This window comes from Caretta caretta, chromosome 10, assembly GCF_965140235.1.
Source record: "Caretta caretta isolate rCarCar2 chromosome 10, rCarCar1.hap1, whole genome shotgun sequence".
Classification (NCBI taxonomy): Eukaryota; Metazoa; Chordata; order Testudines; family Cheloniidae; genus Caretta; species Caretta caretta.
In genome coordinates this window covers 37,855,758-37,869,114 of record NC_134215.1, presented here as the reverse complement: position 1 = coordinate 37,869,114, position 13,357 = coordinate 37,855,758, and the positions used below count along the sequence as shown (strand labels likewise).

At 51.6% G+C, this 13,357-nt stretch overlaps 1 protein-coding gene across 7 annotated transcripts in view; it reads right to left on the bottom strand.

Annotated features, from left to right (window-relative positions):
• Window positions 1–11,742, bottom strand: part of C10H8orf33 (chromosome 10 C8orf33 homolog) — a 44,813-nt gene extending 33,071 nt beyond the window's left edge. For 5 of the 7 annotated variants that reach the window (XM_048868040.2, XM_048868036.2, XM_075132895.1 and 2 more), the window contains exons 1-4: window positions 11,269–11,446; window positions 9,418–9,485; window positions 7,776–7,866; window positions 6,127–6,264 (exon numbers count right to left, since the gene is read on the bottom strand). In XM_048868040.2, coding sequence (XP_048723997.1) covers window positions 6,127–6,264; window positions 7,776–7,866; window positions 9,418–9,426 — 238 coding nt within the window. In that variant the 5' untranslated portion in view covers window positions 9,427–9,485; window positions 11,269–11,446. The other 2 variants (XM_048868038.2, XM_048868037.2) reach the window with 2 other exon arrangements.
• Between the last annotated feature and the right edge of the window lie 1,615 nt (window positions 11,743–13,357).

Genomic DNA, 13,357 nt, shown 5'->3' with positions numbered 1-13,357 from the left:
AACCTCGTCAACATCTATGCCCCGGCAATGAGCCCGAAGCGGCCGCAATTCTATCAGCGGGTGTCCGACTTCCTCAGCACCCTAGATTCTCACAAGTGCTTAGTCCTGGGAGGGGACTTTAACACCACCCTCGAGGAACAGGACCGCTCAGGGGCCGAGCTGAGCCCAGCCGCTGCAAACATTCTCCGAGAAATAGTTGATTCCCTAGTAGACGTCTGGCGTGACCACCACCCAGATGACACTTCCACGTTCACCTTTGTCCAGGTGGAGGCCCATTGGTCACACCACTCTCGGTTGGACAGTATTTATTTATCCCGTTTCCATCTTTCACAGGCCCACTCCTCTGACATTTGGCCAGCCCCATTTTCTGACCATCATCTAGCCACCATAACGGCCTCCCTCCGTGCAGAGAGGCCGGGGCCGGCCTATTGGCACTTTAACAACAGCCTGTTGGAGGATGAGGGCTTCGTGACGTCCTTCTGGGAGTTTTGGCTGGCCTGGTGAGAGCAGCGGCGTGCCTCTCCCTCGGCGCGGCGATGGTGGGATCTAGGGAAGGTGCGCGCCAAGCTCTTCTGCCGTGACTACACCCGGGGCACCAGCCGACGGAGAAATGCAGCGATAGAGCAGTTGGAACGGGAGGTCTTAGAGATGGAGAGGCATCTGGCCGCCAGCCACGAGGACCCGTTCCTCTGCGGAGCGTGCCGGGAGAAGCGGGAGGAGCTCCGGGCCCTCAAGGACCATCGGGCCCGAGGTGCCTTTGTTCGATCCCGCATCTGCCTCCTTCGGGAGATGGATCGCGGCTCCCGTTTCTTCTATGCCCTGGAGAAAACGAGGGGGGCCAAGAAACACGTCACCTGCCTTCTAGCAGAAGACTGCGCCCCCCTCACGGATCTGGTGGAGATGTGTGGGAGGGCCCGTGACTTCTACATAAGCCTTTTCTCCCCGGATCCGACCAATCCTGGCGCTCGCAGGGTGCTCTGGGAAGAACTCCCCACGGTCAGCGTGGGCGACCGAGACTGACTAGAGCTGCCTCTCACCCTGGCTGAGTTCTCGGAAGCCCTCCGTCGCATGCCCACCAATAAATCTCCGGGCATGGACGGGCTGACCGTGGAGTCCTACCGCGCGTTCTGGGACATTCTTGGCCCAGACCTAGCCACTGCCTGGGCTGAGTCTTTCAAGGGCGGGGTCCTCCCTCTTTCGTGCAGGTGAGCTGTGCTCGCCTTGTTGCCGAAGAAGGGGGACCTCTGCAATTTACGAAATTGGCGTCCCATCTCGCTCCTTACCATGGATTACAAAATCGTAGCGAAAGCAATCTCGCTGCGGCTAGGGTCTGTGATGGCGGACGTGATCCACCCAGATCAGACCTATGCTGTCCCGGGTCGCAGCATTTTTGACAACCTATTTCTAGTCCGAGATCTTTTGGAACTCGGCGTAGAGATGGTCTGTCGTTTGCCCTCCTGTCTCTTGATCAGCAGAGGGCGTTCGATAGAGTGGACCATGGGTACCTCCTGGGCACTCTGCAGGCGTTTGGATTCGGACCTCAGTTTGTGAGTTTTCTCCAGGTGCTGTACGCTTCCGCGGAGTGTCTGGTTACGCTCAACTGGACCCTGACTGAACCGGTCAGCTTCGGCCGAGGAGTACGGCAGGGGTGCCCCCTCTTGGGCCGGCTATATGCTCTGGCGATCGAGCCCTTCCTCTGTCTCCTCCGCAGGAGGTTGACGGGGTTGGTGCTGTGGGAGACGGAGCTGCGGCTGGTCCTGTCGGCGTACGCCGATGACGTGCTCCTCCTGGTCCAGGACCCGGGGGACTTGGCGCAGGTGGAGGCTTGCCAGGCCATCTATTCGGCAGCCTCCTCTGCCCGAGCCAACTGGGTCAAGAGCTCTGGCTTGGCGGTGGGGGACTAGCGGCAGGTGAGCTCCCTCCCACCCGCGCTTCAGACCATCCGGTGGAGCGTGGGCCCACTGCTCTACCTAGGTGTTTACCTTTCTGCCATGCACCATTCTCCACTGGAGAACTGGCAAAATTTAGAAGGCGGGGTGATAGAGCGGCTCCGGAAATGGACGGGGCTACTCCGATGTCTCTCCCTCCGAGGCAGAGCGCTGGTGCTTAACCAACTAGTCCTGTCCACGCTCTGGTACAGGCTCAACATCCTGGTCCCGGCCCCGGGTTTCCTGACCGACCTCCAGACATCGATTCTAGAGTTCTTTTGGTCAGGAATGCACTGGGCCCCTGTTGGGGCTCTTCATAGAATATCAGGGTTGGAAGGGACCTCAGGAGGTCATCTAGTCCAACCCCCTGCTCAAAAGCAGGACCCATACCCAATTAAATCATCCCAGCCAGGGCTTTGTCAAGCCTGACCTTAAAAACTTCTAAGGAAGGAGATTCCACCACCTCCCTAGGCAACGCATTCCAGTGTTTCACCACCCTCCTAGTGAAAAAGTTTTTCCTAATATCCAACCTGAACCTCCCCCACTGCAACTTGAGACCATTACTCCTTGTCTTGTCCTCTTCCACCACTGAGAATAGTCTAGAACCATCCTCTCTGGAACTACCTCTCAGGTAGTTGAAAGCAGCTATCAAATCCCCCCCTCATTCTTCTCTTCTGCAGACTAAACAATCCCAGTTCCCTCACCCTCTCCTCATAACTCATGTGTTCCAGACCCCTAATCATTTTTGTTGCCCTTCGCTGGACTCTCTCCAATTTATCCACATCCTTCTTGTAGTGTGGGGCCCAAAACTGGACACAGTACTCCAGATGAGGCCTCAACAATGTCGAATAGAGGGGGACGATCACATCCCTCGATCTGCTCGCTATGCCCCTACTTATACATCCCAAAATGCCATTGGCCTTCTTGGCAACAAGGGCACACTGCTGGCTCATATCCAGCTTCTCGTCCACTGTCACCCCTAGGTCCTTTTCCGCAGAACTGCTGCCTAGCCATTCGGTCCCTAGTCTGTAGCTGTGCATTGGGTTCTTCCGTCCTAAGTGCAGGACCCTGCACTTATCCTTACTGAACCTCATCAGATTTCTTTCGGCCCAATCGTCCAATTTGTCTAGGTCCCTCTGTATCTCCCTGCCTTCCAGCATATCTACCACTCCTCCCAGTTTAGTATCATCCGCAAATTTGCTGAGAGTGCAATCCACACCATCCTCCAGATCATTTATGAAGATATTGAACAAAACCGGCCCCAGGACCGACCCCTGGGGCACTCCACTTGACACCGGCTGCCAACTAGACATGGAGCCATTGATCACTACCCGTTGAGCCCGACAATCTAGCCAACTTTCTACCCACCTTATGCTGCATTCATCCAGCCCATACTTCCTTAACTTGCTGACAAGGATACTGTGGGAGACCGTGTCAAAAGCTTTGCTAAAGTCAAGATACAACACATCCACTGCTTTCCCTTCATCCACAGAACCAGTAATCTCATCATAGAAGGCGATTAGATTAGTCAGGCATGACCTTCCCTTGGTGAATCCATGCTGACTGTTCCTGATCACTTTCCTCTCATGTAAGTGCTTCAGGATTGATTCTTTGAGGACCTGCTCCGTGATTTTTCTGGGGACTGAAGTGAGGCTTACTGGCCTGTAGTTCCCAGGATCCTCCTTCTTCCCTTTTTTAAAGATTGGCACTACATTAGCCTTTTTCCAGTCATCCGGGACTTCCCCCGTTCGCCACGAGTTTTCAAAGATAATGGCCAATGGCTCTGCAATCACAGCCGCCAGTTCCTTTAGCACTCTCGGATGCAACTCATCCGGCCCCATGGACTTGTGCACGTCCATCTACCCCTGAAGAAAGGAGGGCAGGGCCTGAAGTGTCTGCACACTCAGGTCCATGTCTTCTGCCTCCAGGTCCTGCAGAGGCTCCTTTATAGTGCAGGTAGTTCGACGTGGAGCATATTGGCGCACGCCTTCCTGCATTGTTTCCAAGAGCTCCGATACGACCGGCAGCTCTTTTATCTTTGTCAGAGAGGTTTTCCGCGAGACCTCTCTGGGCTGCCCGTTTTCTACCAGGACCTCCTCCGGACCTGGAAACTGTTTTCAACGGCCAGGTCCGTGGCAGCCACCGTGGGAGCAGATCTCCTCACGGAGCCCCTGCTACACAACCCCCAGCTCCGTGTGCAGGCGGCGGAGTCCCGCTCGGTGCGCCAGAGTTTGGTCCTGGCGGAAGTCACGAGAGTCGGAGACCTCCTGGACTACGACCGGGGAGACTGGCTGGATCCCATGACGCTCGCTCAGCATATGGGGCTCTCCAGACCTCGTACCCCCCAGCGTGTACTTCAGGAGGTGAAGGCCGCCTTTGCGCCCGCTGCTCGGGCTTATCTCAACTGAGCCCTGCACGAGGGCGCACCCCGCCCACCCTCTACCCCAGGCCCACCGGACCTTTCAATTGGGCCCCTACCCCGTAGATCCCAACAAACCCCCTCACCCTTTCACTGCAAGCCGGCTGCATGAACTGCAGCCGGTCAGCTTCCAAATCGCGTGACGGAAATATCTATACACACTCATGCTTCACACCCTTCATGCCCACACCCTGGTGTCCCGCCCCGATACAAAGTGGCGGGACCTCCTGCCACCTTTGGAGGGTGAGCAACCCCTGTGGGCCAGCCTGTATTCCACCTTGGTCCCGAGGCCCGTCAGGGACATTAGTTGGCGGCTCCTTCACGGAGCTGTGAGCACGGGCGTATTTTTGACACGGTTCACCCCCATCCCGGATACTTGCCCTTTTAGCAACGTGAGGGAAATCCTGGTGCACGTATATTTAGAGTGTGCCAGGCTGCAGCCCCTTTTCCGGCTCCTCACGAATATTTTATTACGCTTTTGGCTACACTTTTCCCCTCATCTTTTTATCTACACACTCCCCATCCATGGCCCCACAAAATCGCGAGATCTCCTGGTTAACCTCCTCCTAGCCCTAGCTAAAACAGCCATTTATAAAACCAGAGAGGGGAGGTTGGCTAATGAAGCGTCCTGCAATTGTAGGGCCGTTTTCCGATCCTCGGTACATTCACGTATCCGGGCGGAGTTCCTCTGGGCGGCGTCCACCGACTCCTTTGACACCTTCAAGGAGCGGTGGGCGCTGTCCAAGGTTCTCTGCTCGGTGACCCCGTCCAGTTCCCTCCGTCTGACCCTTTGATCGAGGAGAAGAGCGAGAGACCCCAGCCCCAGCCGTTGCCGCTGTGGATAACATCATCACTGTCACCTACGAGGGGTCCTATCACACGTAGTGTACGTCCCCCTCACCCCCAAACCGCCCACCCCGCAACCGTGCCCATCTTGTCGAGCACTCTCAGGAGAGGAATAATTGGTGACACTGGGCGTGGCATTAGGTAACTCGAGGGGGTGGAAGACCATGAGTGTCGAGGAAGCCCCCCCGCTCTAGGCCCAGGCTAGCCTGAACACTTCTCCCTCCTGAAGGTTGCTGTGTTATACCTTGTGCTTGCTTTTGTTTTGTTGCATAGTTTTGCCTTATCCTTTTTGGTGATTCCTTGTAAGTGTTACACAAATAAAATTCTTTTCTGCTTCAAAAAAAAAAAAAAACAAAGAAAACCACACTCTCCTGCTCCCTCTGGCCATGCTGTATCACAATACCCAGTGCAGCAGAACTAGCTGTTTCTCCATTTCCATATGGGACTACCTGACATGCAGCGGGAATGGGGGACTCGGTCCTATTTATTCAGGCCTTGTGCACCACCACCCTCACCAGTCTCACACACAGATCCACAATGGATTCTTGGAGGAGTCACATCTTCTGCTATTTTCATCCTGCTCAGTGCCATGTTAGGCCTTACTCTAGCTGTCACTAATAGGGCTTCCAAAACTATGAACTTCTCCTTAACACTGGACCCCACACCATGGTGATGCCATGAAGTTCAAACAGATACAGCCTTTACTTCATCCTCAAAACCCCCTTCAGTCCTGGGATTACATGTGTTTAAAGGCCCTTCCACTTTAATGGCATCTGGCTGGCTCCTCAAAGAACAGGACGGGGGAAAGGAGGTTTATTCCTCATGGGAATGACTGGACGAGAAGCCTCAAGAAAGGCCATTTGCTAACACCTGGACACCACATCAGAGGGAACCAAATGGTTCTGTAGACTTTAAGGATGGCCCCAGCCTCACCTGCTTTCTCCGTCCTCTTCTGCTCCTCAGCCATCTTCAGTCGGTAATCCCCAAACACGTGGTTCATCACCTGCCGCTTCTTCACAAAGGCAGCCTTGCGGGAGCGCAGGATTTTGAGGACGTGCCGTGTCTCCTCTGCTGCACTCAAGAAACCAACCGACACAAAGACAAGAAACGGGATCACAGTGAGTCCTACGAATCATAGTCAGGGAGGGAAATGATGGCGATTTTTCCCTCGGCCAGGTACTCAGATAGAAGAAAAGTCTCAAAGCGGCAGTACTTACAGACGTGTCCTAATCGCTATTCTTTGACTGCATGAGGACTGGAATGGCTACTGGTTAGGACACTGGGTATTTATACCACATACAGAATTAGTCCCTTATCAGTGGTTCAGAGATAGCTATTTTCAGGATTTTTACAAATGGATGCAATACCATGTAATACTTTTCCAGCGAGCACTCTTATGTGCTTATTGCATATACCTTTCTATTGTACCTGTCCCCATAGTATGTGGGCATCGACTACAGCAGGCGTTCTCAAACTTCACTGCATGGCACCCCTCTTCTGACAACAAAAATTACTTCACAATCTCAGGAGGGGAACCAAAGCCTGAGCCTGCCCAAGCCCCACTGCCCCGGGTGGGGGGCCAAAGCTGAAGCTCAAGGGCTTCAGCCCCAGGCTGGGTGCCTGCAACCTGAGTCCTGCTGCCCAGGGCTGAAGCTCTGGGCCCCAGCAAGTCTAAGCCAGCCCTGGCAACCCCGTTCAAATGGGGTTGTGACCCACTTTGGGGTCCCAAACCACAGTTTGAGAACCGCTGGATTACAGGATACTAGACTTGTATGACCAATAGCATATGAAGCAATGCTTTAATATATAAATGATCAAATCTCATGCTTCTGCATAAACCAATGGCTGCAGCGTTCAGGAAAGAATTTTGTATCCTTATGTGCACCACAGCAAAGACAGCCAAATGCCTTACAAAGGAAGTTTCACTTTCCTTTGAACCACTAAGCAGTGGTCACTGAGAGAGGCATGATACTGGGCTTGGTGGATCAACAGGTATGAAATCTTGAAACGTTCCAGAACACACCTGAAGCCAGTATTTCAATGTTTCTCTTTTAAGTGATTTCATCTTTTTCCAGGGACAATGCTTAAAAAAAATAAAGCTACAAGCATTTAAGGGGTATCTCTATTGATACTATGCAGCAGCAGTCACTTGAGATTGTGGGATTATACCACAGATAAGTAACAGATACAGAATGTGATAGATCAACGCACCGAGGGGGATAAAACCACTGTCTGAGCTGCAAAGCAGTGTAGGAAGCCTGAAGTAGCTGAAGAATATGTAAGTGGAAGGGTACAACTAAGGGGAAGGGAGGAATGAGGCAAAGGGGCTAAAAGGAAAATGAGGAGAGAAGAAACAATGCTTAAGGAAGGAGACAGTCCAGGTTACAAGAGTAAGGGCGGATAGGCAGATGGAGTTCAAAGTAGAACAGATGTAAAATAAAGCCAAAATGTTTAATTACATTTCACGTTTAGAATGAATTCCAATTATAATTCAACAGCCAGAGAAATTAGAAAGGCTTCTGGGTGAACTGAACCAGCATAGATTTTGATTTTAGCCAGAAATCTTGGGGGAGGCAGCATACCTTGTTTTGGGGTTGGGTTGAGATGAAGGAGGCCTGTTTCCAGCTGCAAAATACACCACTCCAGCTCATCTTGGAATGTCCCTTGGGGAGCCTGGGATATTGGGAAGCGCACAGATGGGACAATGTTTATTTTTAATGTACGGACGTGTACATAAACCAACCCCACACCCTTGCATCTGACACCAAAAAAATTCCCTGTCCTGAGCTACGATAAGATGATCACAATGGTCCCTTCTGTCCTTAAATTCTATGAATGTTGCATAGGCTGCAAAGCAATGAAGAATAAAAGTACAATGGGCCCAGTATTAATCCAGGCTCAGAGTGACGGTGGTGGTGGTTTTATGGTTAAATTGTTAAAAGCCTATTGAATGAGGCCCCTGTATCATAGAAATTAGTGACAGAAAAGATGTATTCACTGTCTGTCATCCTGTCCATTTCTATGCCATCAGGATTTTCCCTATAGGATTTTTCTAGTTTGATGCCCTGTTTAATGTAAAGGTCCTAAGTGATGGGTTCCCACCAATCCTCTTTGCAAAACAGTCTCCAGTCTAACAGATCTCTTGGTCAAGAAATTATCTCCCTTGTAAAAAGAAGGACTTGTGGCACCTTAGAGACTAACAAACTAACTGCGATGAAGTGAACTGTAGCTCACGAAAGCTTATGCTGAAATAAATTTGTTAGGCTCTAAGGTGCCACAAGTCCTCCTTTTCTTTTTGCGGATACAGACTAACATGGCTGCTACTCTGAAACCTATTTCCCTTGTATAACTTATACCCCATCCCCACCCAATCTCTCTTGGTTGCATTAAATAACTTGTATCTATGTTACAATGTAAAGAGCAAAGTATGTCAAACAAAATCAAACAGATAATTTAAATACATTTGAACATACATAATTAAATTACATTGAACAAACAGAGGACTCACTAAACCCAAAAGATTAAGGCCAAGATTTTCAAAACTGACTAATAATACTAATACTTCAACGGGGCCTGAATTCAAGAGGGCAGGTGCTCATCATTTTCAGAAAATCAGGCTTCTTTAAGGTGTCTCAAGTTGGACTCCCAAATTCACTAGTCAGTTTTAAAAACTTTGGCCTGGATTCTTTTTCATTATTACTATAAAAGTGGTAGACCTTAGGACTGATTGTCTGCCAAAACTTCTCATATTCCTCAAGAATATACCATAGGTAAAATTAAAATTAAAATAGTTTGTGTATGTTTAAAGATGACAAGTTTAAAGACAAGTTAGAAATTATATTGGTCCCTTTTTAATTTTCTGAAATGTTTTAAATTAGGGTTTCATTTTGCAATCGCATGAAGTTGGGGATCAATACAAACTTTTCTACCTGAATGTAATACTGTTAGCAAAGTGCTGTACTCTGAACAGTATGTTCCATTGCATTTATCATTACAAAAATATGAAAGCTTAAAAAGAGCCATTACAAGTATTAACAGATGGACATATGGTCAGCCTGTTGATATGTGGAGAATTGGGGGGAGCTTTAAGGAAGGGAAACAACGCATGGCAACCTCTCCACAGGGCAGCAGGAAGATGCCTTGAAAGATCAGGGCAGATGGCAGTTTTAATTGTATCAATTAACTTGAGTGCAGAAGACAGAGAAGAGCACACTGAATTTTTACCTCTTCCATTAGGAAAGTTGGCCTTGCTGATGTTCAGCTCTGGAATCCTCCTACATCGCTCCTGTTACCTAGAAGCACAAGACAGTAAGTGAGCTTTTGCTTCCTTTATATCATAAGGAGGAATGAAGAAATCCAGAGGCAGCAGAAAGCAGTGATGGAAGCAGCCCTTGGCATACTTCAAAAGTAACATTTCAGGAGTGGGAAAGGAGTAAAACCATTCTACCTAGTTGCTTGTTTCAGAAAGCTCCCTATTGTGGGGAATTTCTAAGGGCGGGAGGAAAGAATGGGATCAAAACTAAGGTGGCTACTTTCAATTGGCACTCCATCTCTGACAGACTCCAGCTTCTTCAGCAACCAATCACTGATGTCATTAGGGGAGGCGGCAGTGTCAGTTGACTGGTTTGCACAGAATGCAAAGTGACTGTTTTTGTCTTTTAATGATCGGCTGCACACCTAATATGGCCAACCAGACTTTTAGCAGCTGGAGCTGCCAGTGTCCCTTTTAGACTGGACGTTCCGGTCGAAAACTGGTCACCTGGCAACCCTATGCTCACAACTGAGGGTCAAAGCCCAACAGAATAAAAGATGCTGCCAGTGGCTGTTGACCCAACCCATCATCATGATTGAATTATGTCTAGTGCAATAATGTCTCCTACCAAACTCTGAGAGCTTGTATGTTTCTTTATTAACAGATCCCACTGGAACCATATCCACAAAACAACCACCCAGCCCTCCACAAATTCAGTACCCTACTTCTCCTCCCCAAATATTCATGCCCCATTCAACCTACTCAGGGTAAATCCAGGTTGTAGATACATTTTGTTCTGATAAAAAAAATCAGGGCTCTGTGGAGCAGGGGGAAGAGACTAGAGTTCCACAGCCAAGGAATCCTTACTGAAAGCACACAACCCCCCCCACTGCAATGGGCTACAATTGAGTATTGCTCAAGTGTGCAAAGTGCTACACAGTAAAGGGTCAACAGCCCACAGCCCAGTTGGCACAACTGGGTACAGAGACCCCTTGGTCTGTTTAATGATGCAAGAGATGAACCAGTAACACTGTCAGGTTGGTGATGGCTGTCAAAGCTATAACCTACTCCCTGCCAGCCTCAACCCCATGAGCACCAGGACAGCCCCTCTCCCCAACTCCACATACACCCCGTGGGGGGGAAGGGGCGGCTCGGCACTGGGAAAGCTCCCTCAGCTCTGTAGACAGACACTCCAGGGTAGGGCTCAGCACCGGGACAGCCCCCCGAGTTCTGTAGATAGGTACGCCCCCCCGGGGAGGGGGGTGTCTCAGCACCGACAGCCCCCTCAGCTCTGCAGACAGACAGACAGACAGACAGACACACACACACCCCAGGGGGGGTGGGAGGGGAACTCGGCACCGAGACAGCCCCCCTCAGCTCTACAGACAGACACACACACACACACCCCCGGGGGAGGGCGCTTGGTACCGGGACAGCCCCCTCAGCTCTACAGACGGACAGACACATACACACCCGGGGGGGGGACGGAGCTCGGCACCGGGACAGCCCCCTCAGCTCTACAGACAGAAGCACACACCCGGGGGGGGGGGGAGCTCGGCACCGGGACAGCCCCCTCAGCTCTAGACAGACAGACAGACACAGACACAGACACACACACGGCGGTGGGGGTGGGGGGGGGACGGAGCTCGGCACCGGGACAGCCCCCTCAGCTCTACAGACAGACAGACACACACACACACACACCCGGGGAGCGGGGGACGGAGCTCGGCACCGGGACAGCCCCCTCAGCTCTGCAGACAGAGACGGGCGTCCCTGCCCCCAGCCCTGCACACAGACACCCCGAGGCCGGCTCTGCTCCTCACCTGTCGCTCTCGGGCGGGGCGGTCCGGCCCCAAACTCCTTCCGCCACCGCGCTCCTTTCCCGCAAGTTCCGCCCTGCGCTCTGGCCCGGCGCGCTGCACTGTGCGGGGATTCCCGAGCTGGGGCTGGGCCGGGCGCGGCCTGGAGGTGCGGGCTGGGGTGCGCTGGGGAAGATTGGGCTCCTAGGGGGTTACTTACCTGGCGTGAGTTGCAGGTGAGACACGGGGTGTGTGGATGGGGCCGAGCCAGCGCCTGAGCTGGAGGCCAGCCAGGCAGGGCGTCCGTTGCGCGTGCCCGGGTAAATGGCGGCGTCAAGCAAGAGGAGCGTTTTGTGCAGGGTGTGGGCTGGGGCCCCAGGCCGGGGCTTGCCCGCCACCCACCTGCACGTGCTTCAGCAGCTGGGTCCTATTGACCAAGGTGCGCTCCTTTGTCACCCCTCATTGCATGTGTCTCCACTCGGTCCCTACAGCTGGGTAAGGGCACAACAGGCCACAGCTCCCTCCTGGGTGTTACTGGGCTCAAGGGGCTGTGGTATCTGAGCAGCTCCCCACAGGAAAGAGGCATCTCCCTTGTTCCCAGGAGAACTCATTTTAGATGTAGGGGGAAGGTGTGAGCATCTCTGCTTCTAGCTCTGCTCTTGGTGTACTGGGTGTATGTGTTAAAGTAGAGCAGTAGTTTCTGTACCCCAAGCACTGAGGAGTGAGAGAGAGATCTGGGGCAAGGCTGCTTGCCTTGGAGGATAGCAGCAGCATGGTCCTGGTGGCAGGGAACCTTGTCCCCACTCTGCTCCTGTAGTGGGGGCAGGAGGTGGGGAAAAATGGAAGTTCTCTAGGACTGATGCCCCTGCCGAGAATACAGCAGTCCCAACCCTGAGCTGTGTCTAGTGCTTCATGCCTGAAGAACCAAGGGAAAGACCAAACAGCACCAATCCACAGTATAGCAGCAGACTGCCTCGGAACATACTACTCCTAAGAGGGATTCTGTCTCTCCCCTTATTACTAGACCAGTAATAGAGATCAGTGAAAAAACACAGAAGCAGTTTATTGCACACAGATGCACTCTGCTGGATACCACAGCCCAAGTGCACAGCCTCATTTTCCCCTCAGCTGGCAGTAGTTGCTCCCTTCCTTCTGCAAAAAGCCTTCTGGGGCAGAAGGGTGAGCTGATTTTATTAGCACTGGAACAGGTGAGCACAATTATTAAAGGGAAATCTGTAATAAGAACATTTTATTGGGGATGGTGGGGGGATGAGAAAGTGAAGCAATAATATCTAATTTGAAGCTGGGCAGGCAAACATTAAGCCCCTAAGCCTGCATTTTGCAGCTGCTTCAATAAAGAGTATCCCCAGGAGGGCACTGCAGCTACTCCGCTGTTAAAGTTAAGCACATTTAGGAGTGTTTGCAAGACTGAGGCCACTTCAACACTTACCAGTAGATCAGGGGGCTTCTGCAATCATAGAATATCAGGGTTGGAAGGGACCTCAGGAGGTCATCTAGTCCAACCCCCTGCTCAAAAGCAAGACCAATCCCCAATTAAATCATCCCAGCCAGGGCTTTGTCAAGCCTGACCTTAAAAACTTCTAAGGAAGGAGATTCCACCACCTCCCTAGGCAACGCATTCCAGTGTTTCACCACCCTCCTAGTGAAAAAGTTTTTCCTAATATCCAACCTAAACCTCCCCCACTGCAACTTGAGACCATTACTCCTTGTCCTGTCCTCTTCTACCACTGAGAATAGTCTAGAACCATCCTCTCTGGAACCACCTCTCAGGTAGTTGAAAGCAGCTATCAAATCCCGACTAAACAATCCCAGTTCCCTCACCCTCTCCTCATAACTCATGTGTTCCAGACCCCCAATCATTTTTGTTGCCCTTCGCTGGACTCTTTCCAATTTATCCACATCCTTCTTGTAGTGTGGGGCCCAAAACTGGACACAGTACTCCAGATGAGGCCTCACCAATGTCGAATAGAGGGGGACGATCACGTCCCTCGATCTGCTCGCTATGCCCCTACTTATACATCCCAAAATGCCATTGGCCTTCTTGGCAACAAGGGCACACTGCTGACTCATATCCAGTTTCTCGTCCACTGTC